General features: G+C 41.7%; 2 protein-coding genes across 3 annotated transcripts; one reads left to right on the top strand and one right to left on the bottom strand.

Annotated features, from left to right (window-relative positions):
- Positions 1-55: 55 nt before the first annotated feature.
- On the bottom strand, positions 56-7,700 carry LOC121191994 (major histocompatibility complex class I-related gene protein-like). Its single transcript, XM_041053524.1, has 7 exons — positions 7,519-7,700; positions 2,885-3,151; positions 2,204-2,457; positions 1,622-1,976; positions 973-1,077; positions 782-799; positions 56-631 (listed from the first exon to the last, which is right to left on the bottom strand). Exons 1-7 carry the CDS (start codon positions 7,568-7,570, stop codon positions 582-584), a joined length of 1,101 nt encoding a protein of 366 aa, XP_040909458.1. The 5' UTR covers positions 7,571-7,700; the 3' UTR covers positions 56-581.
- A 681-nt stretch (positions 7,701-8,381) lies between these two features.
- On the top strand, positions 8,382-14,083 carry slc39a7 (solute carrier family 39 member 7). Of its 2 annotated transcripts, XM_041053486.1 has the most exons (9): positions 8,382-8,515; positions 9,649-9,971; positions 10,032-10,177; positions 10,647-10,815; positions 11,083-11,163; positions 11,356-11,490; positions 11,615-11,746; positions 12,578-12,774; positions 12,905-14,083. In XM_041053486.1, the coding sequence occupies exons 2-9, from the start codon at positions 9,656-9,658 to the stop codon at positions 13,157-13,159; spliced, it is 1,431 nt and encodes a 476-aa protein (XP_040909420.1). In that variant the 5' UTR covers positions 8,382-8,515; positions 9,649-9,655; the 3' UTR covers positions 13,160-14,083. The 2 variants fall into 2 exon arrangements, with proteins under 2 accessions (XP_040909420.1, XP_040909419.1); XM_041053485.1 differs by having other exon boundaries at positions 9,649-10,177.
- The last annotated feature ends 1,377 nt before the right edge of the window (positions 14,084-15,460 follow it).

The raw sequence follows: 15,460 nt of genomic DNA, 5'->3' as shown, positions 1-15,460 counted from the left end.
CACTCATCTAATAACATTACTGTAATGAAAGTCATACAAAAATGACCAGACATCATTAATATCACAGAGTTTATTGAAAAACACAGTAACAGTACAATCACAATGAAACTGCATGAATCTGACACTCGACTCAGAGGAAATGTCTTGGTGCAGCTTCTGTACTTATTCTAATTATTTATATTACAAAAGCTTGAAAAATGTTCCAACAACTTTGGACAAAACAGACAAAAGACATCTGACTTTCTCATAAAATGACATGTAAGTGCAGGTAAGTCGGATAACGTATATTTTTGTGATTTTTGCCAAGAGACACATCAACTGAAAAGAGGTGGAAAGAATTATCAGATAAAAACAGAATAAATGTGCCTGGTTCAGCTCATTCTTTCTCTTCATAGCCTCGTTTATCTCCATGTAAAGCTGCCATGGCTGGTTGTAGGAAACCAGCTTTCAATCAGGGATTTTGTTCACAGCTGTAATGTAACACAAACATATTACAGTGAATGGCTGAATAATCTCAGTTCAAAGTCTGTTGAACTAGAGGAGTGAATTTTTCACTGTGTGGAGGATCACGTGTTTGTCGATCAGGTTTCTGGATTCAGTCTCTCAGCGAGTTCAGAGTTGTGGACCGGAGCTGTGCAAGTCAGAAACACATTGTTAGTCCACTCATTGTGTTCTGAGCTAAAAAAACACCTACACCTATAATATTGTTAAAATCCTTTATAATCAACAATAAAGTACATTTCAGGTCAGAGACGGCAGAATTAAAACAGGTTTTACTTACGAGATGAAGCGCGCTCGGCTGAAAGAAAAAGATAAATAATCTCAGATGTCAGGACAGATTTTGTCTTGTTTTTCATTCTGAATCTCATCCTCATTAAAACCAATGAGGAATCTCCTCCTTTATTTTATAGAAATGTTTTCTCAACCGTTCATTTAGATCGTACATTTGTTTGGCTCCTTTGAGTCTCTCACCTTTTTTCTTTTTGTAAACAGCAAATCCAACAGCAGAGATGATGAGGATGACAACAAGAAGAGTCACTGAAACAATGATGGGGACAGTCATGCAACAGGGCTCCTCTGTTCAGCGACAAACACACACACACAAACAAATCACCATCACAAAATGTGCAGATGAAGCAGGTTAGCACAGACAGACACAATACATTTATCTGCTTATTAACTGTACACATTTATGGGCCAGGGATGTTCTAATGAAAGACATTACTCTGTTGCATTCTGGGAAATGTAGGATCCAGTGTTTCAGGCACTTCATGGGACCAAAAGTCAAGATATCATGGCCACAGCTTCTCTCACAAATCAGCCAACATTATAAAAGTGCAATAATAACTCGATGCAAAGCCCCTTTAAGATGAGTTTAAACTCTCTGTGACTTTACTGTATATTAATAAAATTAGAAATAAAAACATTCTTCTTATAACACTGTCAGGGATCTGACCAGTGATCCCAGTAAAGGAAGACACTTCAGTTTCATACCAATCTTAGTCTTAAAATCATTATCAACAGTGAAAATTCACGAGTTTAGAAAAGATGACAAAATTAAACAGAGAGAAAACCGAACAGACAAATCACTCAGCACTGAAAAGGTAAAACTGTGTCTCACCTCCATCATTTCTAATGCCAGTTTTACCCCAGTTGGTCCTGATCACTGCTTTGTCCAGTTTGGTGATGATGTCCTCCTTCACACCAGAGAGATGAAACACACATTCATACCTCCCCCAGTCTTCAGGTGTGACAGATGAAATGTTCAGGTCAACACTCATCTGGAAGGTTCCATCATGGTTGGGGAGGATCTCTCCGTGCTCCACGTCCTCATGAAGCTCCTCTCCATCTTTCCTCCACAACATCTCAGCTCTGTCAGGGTAGAAACCTGTAGCGTGGCAGCTGAGTGGAGAGGAGGGAGTCTTCTGGAGGAGAGACACTGAGGGACGCTCTGGATAGTTAAACAAAACAAAACACTGTCATCATATTTGGGTTGGAGGGGTTAGTAGCACACAAATATGAATAATTTCACACAAAAAAAAACTTTATGAGAAAAATAAAGTCAGTGAGAGTAAAAGCTGAGGAGAAATGAGAGGTGCAAACTTGGTCATGTGTATTGTAGCGTTGCTGTTTATTAAAAACAGGAGAAACATTTGTGGCATCAGGTCACATGACTACCTGTTCTCCCCAGAGCAGCCTCCGCATAGACCAAATACTTCTTCAGCCACACAGGACAAATGTCGACGAGGAAGCTCTTCCAAAACTCGTTGCCAGCTGTATTTCCATCCCACTCCCGTTTGGTGATTTCAGCCTGTGGATTTGCAGCGATCCATGTCGCTGTCTCCAGGTCAAATGTCAGGAAGTCTTCTCCGTTATAACCATATTGTTTATAACCAACAACCTTTTCAGTCTCATCATCCCATTCACAGCCCAGAATCTGCTGGATAATGTGAACACCTGAGAGAGAGACAGAGAGACAGAGACAGAGACAGAGACTGCATTAAACCAGAGGGACATTCAGCATATACATCTTTACTTCTGGCACCAACACTATGACACAAACACAGTGAAAAGAACTTTCAGCAAATTTTTGGCAGAATGTCTGCAAATCTGGCAGTTACATAAAAATGAAATACGGCAGTAATACTGACTCATCTGGGTTCACTTGGTAACAAACTGCTAAAATGAAACACAACAAGTTTAAGCTGTTTATCAGCACTAGAATTAGAAAATAATGTTTGAACTCCAGAGTAAAGAGTGTTTTCCCATGTCTTGTCATTCTGTGTGTGTTTCCTTTGAACTAATGATATGATTGTTGTTTGCACGAACAAAAAAACAAAACAAAAAAACAACATGCAAGAAAAACATTTTGTCTGGAATGTACCTCCAGTTTGGTTTGAGTGCTGCTTGAAACTGTCTGTTTCAACTCTGAAGAGCTGCTCGTAATGTATGCCGTCCACAGCAATCCTTTCCCAGTGCTGTGGATCATCCTGAATTAATTTTCTCACCCAGTCGTGTCTGGGTTCCAGTATTTTCACGTTGCTGTTGTAGTACATCATCCTAACTTCATCAAAGTCTGCCACGCCCACATAATCAGGGAGGCTTGGATCTCCAGAAGATATCATGAGGTAAAAGTTTGTGGAGTGTTTGGCTGTAGGACAAACAGGATCATTTAGATTTGTTTGTTTGTTTTATTTAATTTTTAACAGCATTTTATTGTTCGACTAGTTGTCACTTCCCTGAACATGAAAAAGAATTTATGCTAAAAACAAAAATATATATCATAGTCCTGTTGTTGTGAATCTGATTAATATAAATCTGCACCTCCGGTAATGAGTAGTATATTGTTAGTTTATAAAAGGTAACATTGACTGTGCTGTCAGACTGTTAATTAGTAAAAATGAATACGAGTATGCCAAACATGAACAATACTGATTAATAATGACAACAGAAAAGAAAACATAGGAAACAGAAACATCAGCAGCATTAACAAGTGTTCTAAAAAATAAACAACTGCATTCAAAATATTTTTTCAAATTGTGGTTTTGCCAATAAAACAAATTAAGATACAAATATACATGTAAATACATATGTGGATCTTACCTGCAGATACAACATGGCAGGTGAGGAACAGTATCATTAGCACCTTCATCTTGTTTATACAGACGGAGAAGAACTGAAGATGCTGGTTTACATTTTTGTTCTATTAATTAGATATGTTTCCTGGTTGTGTCTGTGAGCACGGAAGGTGTGTTCACCTGTGAGCAACGCCCTGCAGGTTAGCAGGTCAATTACCTTCCATTTTAACAAGCTCCAGTGTTTCCAGCAGGGTCTTGATCCATCTGTCTGTGTAAAGTGTTTATTTTGAGCCTCTGTTTTCTGTTCCCGTCTGAGTCCACTGAAGCTTTTTGCCTCTACTTGTCTGTTGCTAAAGTCCAAGACACTGAGAGAATCTGAGAGGTTGGACATGATGAGATTCCAGATTTATCAAAATCAGTGAATACACAGTACTTTACAAAAGGAAATAATGTCTGCAGCACAGCAGCAGTAGTTTGCCTGACAGTGATTATGTTTTAATATTCTCTTTATAAGCCCATTTTCAGTTCATATTCACAACAGACTCAAGAATGTTGAGTATGAAGATCAAACACTGAAGATGGCACATAATCACTTCTCTTGTCAGTGATAGTCACGGACAGGAGTGTCCCGTTTGGTGACGTCTCTGGTCCTGTCCTCATCACGTGCTGGGCCCTGATGTTCATCGCAGCATTTCTCCAGCAGAGAGTGATGCAGCCAGGATGAAGCTCGGCTCCTCTTTTAAACACCTCCTCGCGACATGTGTGAGAAAATGGCTCCCACTCATTCAGTTAGATTTAATCAGCAGTTCAGAAAGTTTGTGGCTCTCTTCCTCTATAATTACAATCTAGTTACCACGTAAATGAAATCTGAGGACATGTATGTTGCCTGCAATAACTGACAGTCAACTACTGGAACAGCACTGAGTCCATAAGCCATGGCCTGGCATCAAGATCAACATCATATGTTCCACTTATAAAACATTTGCTCCGTGTTCAGTTTGTCTGTTTGTGTTATTTCCTATATTTTGGTCGTTTAAAGTTTCCATTACAAAACTGCTCATGGTGCCAACGAAAAAATGAAACACCTGACGATTAGAAAATGTTCTGACACTGTGTTGCTGTCCTCTAGTGGAAAGTTACGGAAGTACACCTCTTTTTAATTTACACTGTGAAGTCCTCATAATTTACACAACAAACAAACACGTGATAAAAACACACATTCAGTGTAGGACAAGACTATTTCCACTTTTCTTGGTGTTCTGACTGTACAGTACATATGGTAAAACAATGGCTGTGAACAAATGCCTCAATCATTTATTTTCATTAATTCTGATGTGTGAACCAGATTTCACAGCCATCATCCGATAGTGAGCTGTGAGCCATTTGAATGGGCATATGCTGCATGAAAATAAGCACAAGCATCTTCGAAGCGTCAGTACTCTTCTTATCATCGTCTGTTGAGGCTCTTCAGTAAAGTGAAGTTCAGCATCTGCTTCTAAAGTTCACTCATCGTCTGTCAAGACAAAGGTAGAAACTATTAAAGGGAATAACTGACCTCGTTATTTTTCTAATTATCCAAGACGTTTGCTTTTATAGTATAGTGCAAGAACTGAGACTATTGTCAGCGGAGTCCTGAAATATCCATGATAGAGTATCATGATTTAGACTATAAAAAATATTCTGTCATGTCAATGAATGAACATGTTGTACAACAATGTTGTAGAACTAAAAATGTCCTCCCTGGATATCACAGCAGTCAGCTGATATTACGTTGAAATTCCAGTGTACGGTTTTTATTACCAGGCAGAAATGCAGCCTTGTATTCAAAGAGTGGAGAAAAACTCGTATTAATATGAGTAGAAACACTGTTTGCTCACCATTATCTTGCTTGCAGATGAAGATTGCAAGGATGCAGATTACCAGCATGATCAGTGCTCCAACATCTTTGAAGGGACTAGTGTAGTAAGGAGGATCTGGAGCTGAAACAATAGAACATTTACACTCTGGGTTCACATCGTTCTCTGTCTGACCTTAAAGGCTTTTTTCTGAATCTGTTCTTTTTGTTACAGAAATGTTGTGAAGTCTGATTCATGCACCTGTTCAGACATGAGACCAACATGTTAAATGGCCATGGCATGTGGAAGAAGGTGCATGTCTCAAAGGAGCTTAATCATCAGTTGGGTTTTTTGTCCCAATTTTTTGAAAAACAAAACAAGAACAAAAAAAAAAAGAACACAATAAATACATTTTTTAAAAATGCATAAATAAAAATCAGGAGCAAACCCAATGAATATCTTTGGGCACTGTCTCCATCACAATGCCCACCTTACTCATTTATGTTGTGTAAATAAGCTGGGTGATACACTATGGTAATGAAATGTTTTCTATGAAATATTTCTAATTCTGCTACATTATGCTGTAATTTCAATAAATATCGATGTCAGTCCATCACAGCCCTGACCTACAGAGACAAACAACCACTCACGTCAACACCTATGGCCAACTTATAGACGCCAATTAACTGGAAAGTGTGTGGACTGTGGGAGGAAGCTGGAGTACGTGGAGGAAACCCGTGCAGGCACATTTAGAACATGCAAACCACACAGGTCGGCAGGTTCAAACCTTCATGCTCTGAGGCAGCAGTGCTCCACACTGCACCGCCGTGTTGAAACTGTGGCCTACATATTACCCAAAGCACAGACAGACCAGAGAACGCTAACTATCAAGGCATCAGGGTTACGTTCCACAGGCCGACAGTGTTCACCACACTTTACAGGAAATCACAAACTCTTGTGGCAGATCAGCAGTGAAAGTATCACACATCAGAAGGTGGACAGAGTTAGAGTTCATGTTAATGTTCATGTTAAAGCCATTAAAAAGACAAGTGGTCTTAAAATGTGCAGCAGCAGCTAAATGTGTGTATCAGACCTCTGTCATGTCTGATTCCAGCTTTATTCCAGTTGCTCTTGATCACTGCTTTGTCCAGTTTGATGGTGATGTTCTCCTTCGTATCAGAGAGCTGAAACACACATTCATACCTCCCCCAGTCTTTAGGTGTGACTGATGAAATGTTCAGGTCAACACTCATCTGGAAGGTTCCATTATGGCTGGGGAGGATCTCTCCGTGCTCCACGTCCTCATGAAGCTCCTCTCCATCTTTTCTCCAGAACATCACGGCTCTGTCAGGGTAGAAACCTGTAGCGTGGCAGCTGACTGGAGAGGAGGGAGTCTTCTGGAGGAGAGACACTGAGGGAAGGGCTGGGGACAGCGCGAATCAGACAGAAACAGTCTGAGATTATTCTGAGACACATGAGAGTTAAAGATGTAGTGTGTGTTTCCAGTTTGAATACAAAATATGCAGATTTTTCAAACGATAACTGATTTCCATCCAAACCTTGTTCACCACTGTTTACAAGAAATAAAACCCTCCTGCAACAACGTAATGCGCTCCATGTGAATGAGGAAATAAAGAATTGAAAATGGGAAAAAAAAAATCAAATATGATGCTGATCGTGCACCAAGAAGTTAAATAATTAAACACTAGATAACAATAAATATGCTTGCAGCTGCCTGTGTTGTATTTTGTTACGATGAGATAAATCAGTTTTGTGGATAACCCTAACCTGGGAATGACACTTCATGGTAATGATCAATTTGCACATTCTTACCGGACTCACTCGCTGTCAGAGCAAACATATTCTTACCATCGTTAATGGGCCTGTTAAAAAAGTTCTGGCATGAATTTTCCTCCTCCTTCGGTTGTAGAGAGCGCTGTACTCTGATCAGTGTTTTACAGTAAATCATAGTGGAAATCTGTGTATAACTCAATATAAACTCCAGTCTAGAGTTTCCCCGAAAGGTAGAAAGCTGTTATGTTAAACCACAGTATATGCCAAATCAAGCTGTTACAACAAAAACTTGAAATAAAATGGGACCTTACCTGAAGATGCGATGTGACAGAAGAGGAGCAGCAAAAATACAATTTCCATCATGTCTTAGTGGAGCCAGAATAAAGTTTAACTTCAGGTGTGTGTTCAGCTTTGAATGATTTACAAGTCAAAAGCTCAGTCTCACATTCTCCAAGCAGCTGAGAGACCAAACTCAAAAGGTCTGACACTCAGAAATATGTTTAAATAGCACCTCCTCAGACCCTGGAACTACCCGCACAGCAGCAGGTGGTTGTAGCTGACAGTGTTCACCACAGTTTACAGGAAATCACAAACTAGATAGGTCACATAAATGTACTATATATATATATATATATATATATATATATGTGTGTGTGTGTGTGTGTGTGTGTGTGTGTGTGTGTGTGTGTGTGTGTGTGTGTGTATAAATAACAGAGTCTCTAAAATGTTCATTGCCAAGCACCATTCTTCACCAAGGAGTACATGATGGCAGACTAAAGGTGCAGTCAAACTCTTATTCATATCGCCCTTTTCACTCCATTATAATCCAACTGCGGATTCCATAATCTAATAATAAAAAGTTTGAGCATCCGCATCCTGTTCTCCCGCATGATCCACTGAACTGGTCATTCAAAACACAAGATTCATCTCGCGATATTTCTTTATATATCTTTTGAGCGCTCATTATCCTCGTCTCCTTTGCATCGTCACAAATCAAGTTTTGCATCATTTATGAATGGAGACGGTTTAAAATACGTAAGTAAAATATGTTTACATAGCGTTGTAACAGTCTCGTGCTTTCTTTTTGGTCCAAATAGAGAGGACGAGGGAGCACAGAAGGAGGCAGGTTTGAAATGAAACGCGTTCCCGCGAGATTTCAATGAGTTGAGTTGAGTAAATGCCACGTCTTATACACAGCTACCAGAAGCATCAGCGTAGACAGAGATATTAGTACTTTACCAAACACTTTGCTGGAAGGACAGAGAGTTATCCAGCGGCCCAACAGGTACTGATATCTGACTCAAACCGGTAAGAATCCATCGTTTTCTTTTCACTGTATATCGCACTTTGTGATGTTGCTCCTGCTGCAGCAACATGTTAGCTAGCTGGTTCATAGACGGTTAGCCAGCTAGCAGGCTTCCTTCGCAACCTGTGGAAACAGTGATCGGTGGTCGCTGTTTGGTTACCGGCTTTTACTGTTTACTGTGAGATTAGCGCTGACACTTTTCAAAAAAAACGAGAGATTATGCGCTTTTACATTCACACCCGACGCGTGAAGCCGCCAGCAAATCAATGCAATCACAAGACAAAGCTAAATCTAAGTCATAGGGCTAATTGTTAAGTTAGCCGGCAAGGATCGTTACAGTTATAACCTTAATACTGTGTGCACACATCAGCAAGCATCAGTATTCATTGTCTATGATACTGCGCATAGTATTACAACAGTATTCAATCAGGCCAAATGCTTATCCTAGCAAAACCTAAGTACAGTGCACCAAGATGCTAACTGCGCTGCTGAGTTGGTCAGTTTCACTGGAGAAACATCACGCTGAGTCAGTACTGCAGCCAAGTCTCATCCCAGATCTATTCTGAATACCTGCCGTGTTGGCATTATAATACAAACTGGCTGATCTGATGAAGAGTAGGTAGCACACCACATTCTCCCTGAAGATGCACTGCTGTCACTTAAACCAGAGCTGTAATCTGGAACAGATGTGACTACACAGCGAGTGTGAATGGAAAAGCTTCTTTGACCATTTGGAGTAACCGCCTCCTCGGCCTCAACCTGCCAAATATTTTATTTACTTTAAACCTGTTTCTGCCCGTTATCATGTCACTGCTGCACTGATTGATATGCAGCTCCTGTAAATGAAGAATAACTCAAAACATGTTGTTAACATGTGCCATGAAATAGATGGTGCATTCTTCTTCTGTTGATAGGATTGTGCAGATATGGGTATGAGGGGAAAGAATGTTTAGCTTGGGACAAAATGATAGTTGCTTTTAAAATCCACCAGGAAACTTGAAGCTATAGGTAGAACATGAATAATAATACACATGTAGTGACTACACAATAGGTGTAAACAGGGCCACAGAGTTTAATCATGTCCCGGCCTGTGAGTTTTTATTTATTCTGTCTTCACTTTTCTCTCTGTCTAAAGGGATAATATGGGCTGTGTACGTCTGCTGGCACTGACACTGGCCATATCTGCAGTACTGCTATTAGCCTCCCATTCAACCGTCGCTCACAGCCACTCACATGGCGACCACGGACATGGCCACCATCACCACGGACACCATCACCATGGTCACCATCACCACGGCCACTCCCACGGAGAAGATGACCACCACGGACACTCTCACGGCCCTCAGGTGAAGATGTACCATGGAGCGAGCAAGTGGAGCGCCGAGGCCAACCTGCCTACGCCCGAAGAGGAGCACCACGGACACGCCCACGCTCATGATCACGGACACGCCCACGCTCATGATCACGGACATGCACATTCACATGATCACGGACACGCCCACGCTCATGATCACGGACATGATCACGGACATGACCACGCTCATCATGAGGATGTTGTTCGAGTGCACAAGGAGGAGAGTGGGCATGGGCACTCGCACGGAGGGGAGAGAGTGAAGAGGGAGGCAGACGGAGAAAAGAGGGACATGGTGGAGCTGTGGACGCAGGTGTGGTCATGGGTTGGAATGGGAGTGATAGGTTATCAGTTTGAAAAAATATTTGCATGAGGCACATAAAGGAGATGCAGTGTTTTATCCTCCTGCAGCAGCTGTGACTTGTTGCAGGCTTTGAATTTAATTTTCTGTTCACTTACCAAAAGTTTCACATGTTCTTGTAAAACTCAGAACACTTTTTTTTTTTATTCTGAGGGACTTGAATGTCATGTCACAAACCCTGAACAAACAAATGCCACTGAACAAACACAGCTGGAGCCGTGACCGGTATCCAGATGTTAGTTTGCTATGTTCTGTTTGACCACATGCAGACACGCTGTCTGTGCCAGAAGCATTTTGGCCTCATTTTTTCAGTTGTGCTTCTCCTAAAATCGATTATCCTCCTTTTTACACTGCTGTTTGATGGTATTCTCTCCTGTGGGACACTGATGAAAAGCAAACTTCCCTCTATCCTTGCCTGCAGGCTGTCGGAGCGACCCTGCTGATCAGTGCGGCTCCTTTCCTTATCCTGTTTCTGATCCCAGTCCAGTCCAACAGTGACCAGCACCAGAACCTGCTCAAAGTGCTGCTCAGCTTTGCCTCAGGTGGACTGCTGGGGGACGCCTTCCTCCACCTCATACCACACGCTCTGGGTAGGTCTGTCTTACTCTCTGTGGCTGGATTTTTATTTATTTATTTATTTTAATAGTGGCTGTGAGTTTTGTACATATAAACACCTCAGATTTGACTTTATGGCTCAGTGATTCCTCAACATGAAGAGAGACAACACTCTCACAAACAAGTAATAACAAAAAGAACAAAGAATTCAGTTATGGTAAAACACAGACACGGTAGCAGGATGTTCATGTTGTCTTTCTGAATTTAATGTCTGTTTCCTCTTGTCATTGTTTTCCTCACAGAGCCCCACTCTCATCATGAAGAAGGAGATCATGGACACTCGCATGCAAGTGAAGAGTCACATGACCATGGTCACTCACACGGTGCGCAGTGACAGCCTTTTCTCTGAGTTTATATGTGGTTGTGGACCGACATCCTCCTCGAAGTTCAAATACCTTTTATTTCCTTCTTTGTGGTGACATACGACTTTAAGCTGTATGCTGTAAACAGTGCATGGGTCAAACTGCTCGTGTATCACAGCTCCAACCAGTGTTTCTTATCCTCTACCTGCACAGGAGCTGCCCACGGTCACATGATGTCAGTGGGTTTGTGGGTTCTCGGTGGGATCATCGCCTTCCTGGTTGTAGAAAAATTTGTGCGTCTGCTGAAAGGGGGGCACGGCCATGGACATTCCCACGGCCACTCACATGGTACGTTAGTTAAAACTCATCTGCAGAAAATGCTTTATTTTATAAATACATGAACAAAACTTTATTTATTTGTCACTTTATTTATTGGTGCTAATCGGAACTTTATTTTGTGTAACATTGTCAGCTGCTCCCAAGGAAAAGGACAGCGATGGAGAGGAGGAAAATGAAAAGCAGCAGCAGCAGCAGAAGAAGAAGAAAGAGGAGAAAGGAAGCAAAGATGAGAAGGTGCCTAAGAAAGAGGAGAAAAAGAACACAGGTGAACAATACATTGATTTTTATCAACTTAACCCTGATTGGAAACAGAGTAGAGTAACTCTACCCCCTGCTGGTCACTTACTGAACTGCAGCATGGTGACTCCTCATAGAAAGATGTTTACTACTAAAATATAATATAGAGCAAATCGATACCTGCCACATTGAACTGTGTCAGAAATCACCACCTACTTCACTATATTTTCTTTTTACCATTTCATTTCTCTGCCTGAGCCTTATTTGTAAATTGCCATTTAAAAAATGTCTGCAGTTGGATGAAAACTGTAGTGTCCAATGAATGTATGCAACTTAAAAAAAATCAGTGTAGTGGTTTGCCTTTGATAGAGGTGTAAATGTGAAACTACATGTGTCAGTAATGGTGTGAAATAACGACGGTGATTCTAAAGTGTGAGGAATCTGTATTTACAGCACGCTTAGTGGTAAAATATGAAATGTGCTTACTGTGTGTGGAACAGAGGCCGTGATTTTGAGCCCAGCCCAAGTCACGTTTCATGGAACTGTAAACATGTTATAACGACGCCGGCAATCATTTATTTAATGTCAACATCTTGTGGATCAGGTCCTTCGTTTGCCTGCAGGGGCAGGAACTTGGTTTGGCTTCGCTTCAGTCAGTCGTATGTGCTCCTGGAATTGTGGAATGCTTTGTCATCTTTGTGAAATGACTGATCCTTTACCGCGGTAATTCTCCACCGTCAGCTCGCTCTGTGACCCACTTAAAAATGTCCCAGATGAAGACATCTGGCCGAAAACAGTGTGTTTATACACTCTTTAAGGTCTCAGAGCCACTTATTCTCTGTTCTCTCCACTAATACAGACATCAAGGTGTCAGGTTACCTGAACCTGGCAGCAGACTTCACACACAATTTTACCGACGGCCTGGCAATCGGCGCTTCGTTCCTGGTCGGTCCAGCAGTGGGCGCCGTCACCACCCTCACCATCCTGCTGCACGAGGTCCCCCACGAGATCGGAGACTTTGCCATCCTTGTTCAGTCTGGCTGCACCAAAAAAAAGGTGCGTGGCTCCTCGGGTTTACTGGCTCAGGCACTTTGTTCACATTTGTATTAAACTGTAAAACTGTGTGGTGGAAAATAAAGTATGGAGAATGTGTGGGCATCATAACCCTCTCCTTCTTTCCCATCAGGCCATGTGTCTACAGCTGCTTACAGCCTTGGGAGCTCTGGCTGGCACAGCTTGCTCCCTATTGGCTGAAGGCGTGGGCGCCGCAGCGACCGCCTGGATCCTGCCGTTCACAGCCGGTGGGTTTGTTTACATCGCCACGGTGACCGTGCTCCCAGAGCTGCTGGTGGGCCGCTCCAGTTTCGGCCAGTCCCTGATGGAGATTCTGGCCCTGCTGTTCGGAGTTGGCATGATGGTGCTGATCGCCGAGTACGAGTGAGACGCAGCAGCGAGAACAGAAACTCCGCACAGAGTGAGAAGGGAAGGGAGGGAACAGAGAGACAGAGAGGGAGAAGGTCAAAAAGGTTAAAAAAAAAAGGCGGTTTTATGTAGAGTTCAAATGGATTATTTTTGTCAGGGGTGTGTTTTCTTGTTTTTTATTGTGCTCTATTTTGGGACAAACACCAACCGTTGATGGCAGACGGATGATTTTTGTTGTCTTGTGGTTTTTAGCAGTTCACGGTCACATCCCTGATTTGTGTCACCATTTCTTTTTGAGAGAAAGAGAGTGTCTTGAAAACTGATCAGCAGTGGAGACGGAGATCTGGAAAGAAACAAACTGATGGAATCGTTTTTGAGGACTGCTGTGTTGTTCACCGAGGGCCTCCATCGGGACGGGGGAGGAACGCTTTCTGTCCACCGGTCCCAAAATTCACTCGCCACTTTCACTACATGGATCGTCTGCAGTTTGACTGCAGCTTAAACTGACAGTTACTTCCCTCCAAAAGTGGCTTAAAGTAAATAAACTGCCCACTCAACACAAAACGTTCTGTCATTTGACCAGTGACTGGTCCTTTAATCTACATTTCAGAGCTGGTCCGGTGAAACGGCAGAGAAAGCCGTGGTCTGGCTCAGCTGTTCTCACTGCTCAGTTAAACATGTTTAATGTCTGTTTTGTTTGAAGATACTGAATGTCTATATTTTTTACATTCCTCAAAATAAAAGGAAATGTTGTGGCTTATACAGATGCGCTCAAATGTTTGCTTTCAAATCTCGTTTGTGAAAAGAAAACTTGTTTTAACTTTTGACATTCACACACAATCGTTTTTTTTTTTTTTCGCCGACCGATGGATGATAAAATATGGTGAAGCCACTGACAGCTGTGATGAACATTCCCAATAAAGGTTCATAATCTTCAAAGTGACGATTACTTTTCAGCATATTTTGTATTTAAAAATCAAACACGATTTTACCTCCTATTAACAAACCTCGCCACAAGGAAGAAGAAGCAGAGGCGGTGTCTGGCATTTTTTAAGAGCCGTGACAGTTTGTGTGAAGGGCTTGGGATTGATGCGTTGCACAAAGTGCAAAAGCGTGAAAATACTTCTCCTGATTTGTCACGTAGACAAGCGTCGCACCCATGTGCCGACGATTTGAGTCCTGATGCCCTGGTTTTCCTTTCTACTCTAAAGCCCCCACTGCACACTAGTTACGGCCTTCTACTGCAGTCAGGGCATGAGCTAAGTTTGAACAAAAGTGTGAAAAATGTGCAACACATTTGACTCATTAATCCTTATTTTCTAGCAGCAAATCAGGTTTTTATGTCTTTATTTGTGCGACCGTCTGTCACCTGGTGTCTATCCAGAAATCTGAGAGGTCTGTAGAGGCCTGAGGACGTCCACGATCCAATGCTACAAAAGAAAAAAAAAGATTCGAGAAAAGTTATAAAGGCAAATTAGATAACTGTATTTTGATTTGTGTAATAAGATAATCATCTTCAGAGCCCTTAGATCAGTATTAGCCAGCCAGGGCTGCATGTACCTGAGGGGATACCTAGAATAACAGCAGCTAATTTTAAAAGAAAAAACAAAGAAGTGAACTGCTCCCTTTTGATTAGACAAAAAAAATCCATATATTGGAGCTTAAAGTAATTCAGAAATGGTAGCTGAACATAATGAATAACCAGTTAACGAACACACCTAGAACATGAGGTAATTCCGAGGTCTCGATTTCTTCTGACAGGTGCGACACACTGGTTTTGAAAAGGTGGATTAGCAGGGTGTAACTTACAAGTTAACCTTGAATCATCCATTGCATAAAGAGCTTCTGCAGAGCTGTGAGTTACTGAATAGGTGTTTTTCACTGAAAACTTAAAGTCATCATGAGAACGCCCTGGTTACTGCCCTGCACTTCTCTAGAATCCCATCCATTCATGTGTGACTGCTCTTCAGTGCCATAAAACACAGGTGGAGTGACTCTCAACAGTGGCATGATTATGTGTTTCACCCGCATTCTGCAGTTGTTGTTCGATCTTATCAGCTCCTTCTTCTGTTTCCTTAATCTGAAAACAGTCAGCAAGTTTCTTTTTGTAATGGAAGTTGGTCCAAGTTAAAACCTTTGTTCACTCTGTTCTACAACTCTTCCTCAAACTTATTTACGTATTTATTCTAAACTGTAAGTTACGGCGACCACAGCCAGCTGTGGTTAAACATCCTATTATAAATCTGACAGACACTGTGGTACTAGTGCAATTTGAAATATGGTAAACTGAAAAACCCCCGAGGTGTTTCAGCTCGGCCTC

Source organism: Toxotes jaculatrix, chromosome 13 (assembly GCF_017976425.1).
Source record: "Toxotes jaculatrix isolate fToxJac2 chromosome 13, fToxJac2.pri, whole genome shotgun sequence".
NCBI classification, from domain to species: Eukaryota; Metazoa; Chordata; class Actinopteri; family Toxotidae; genus Toxotes; species Toxotes jaculatrix.
Note: the sequence above shows the minus strand (reverse complement) of the source record. Positions and strands in the feature narration are given on the sequence as shown.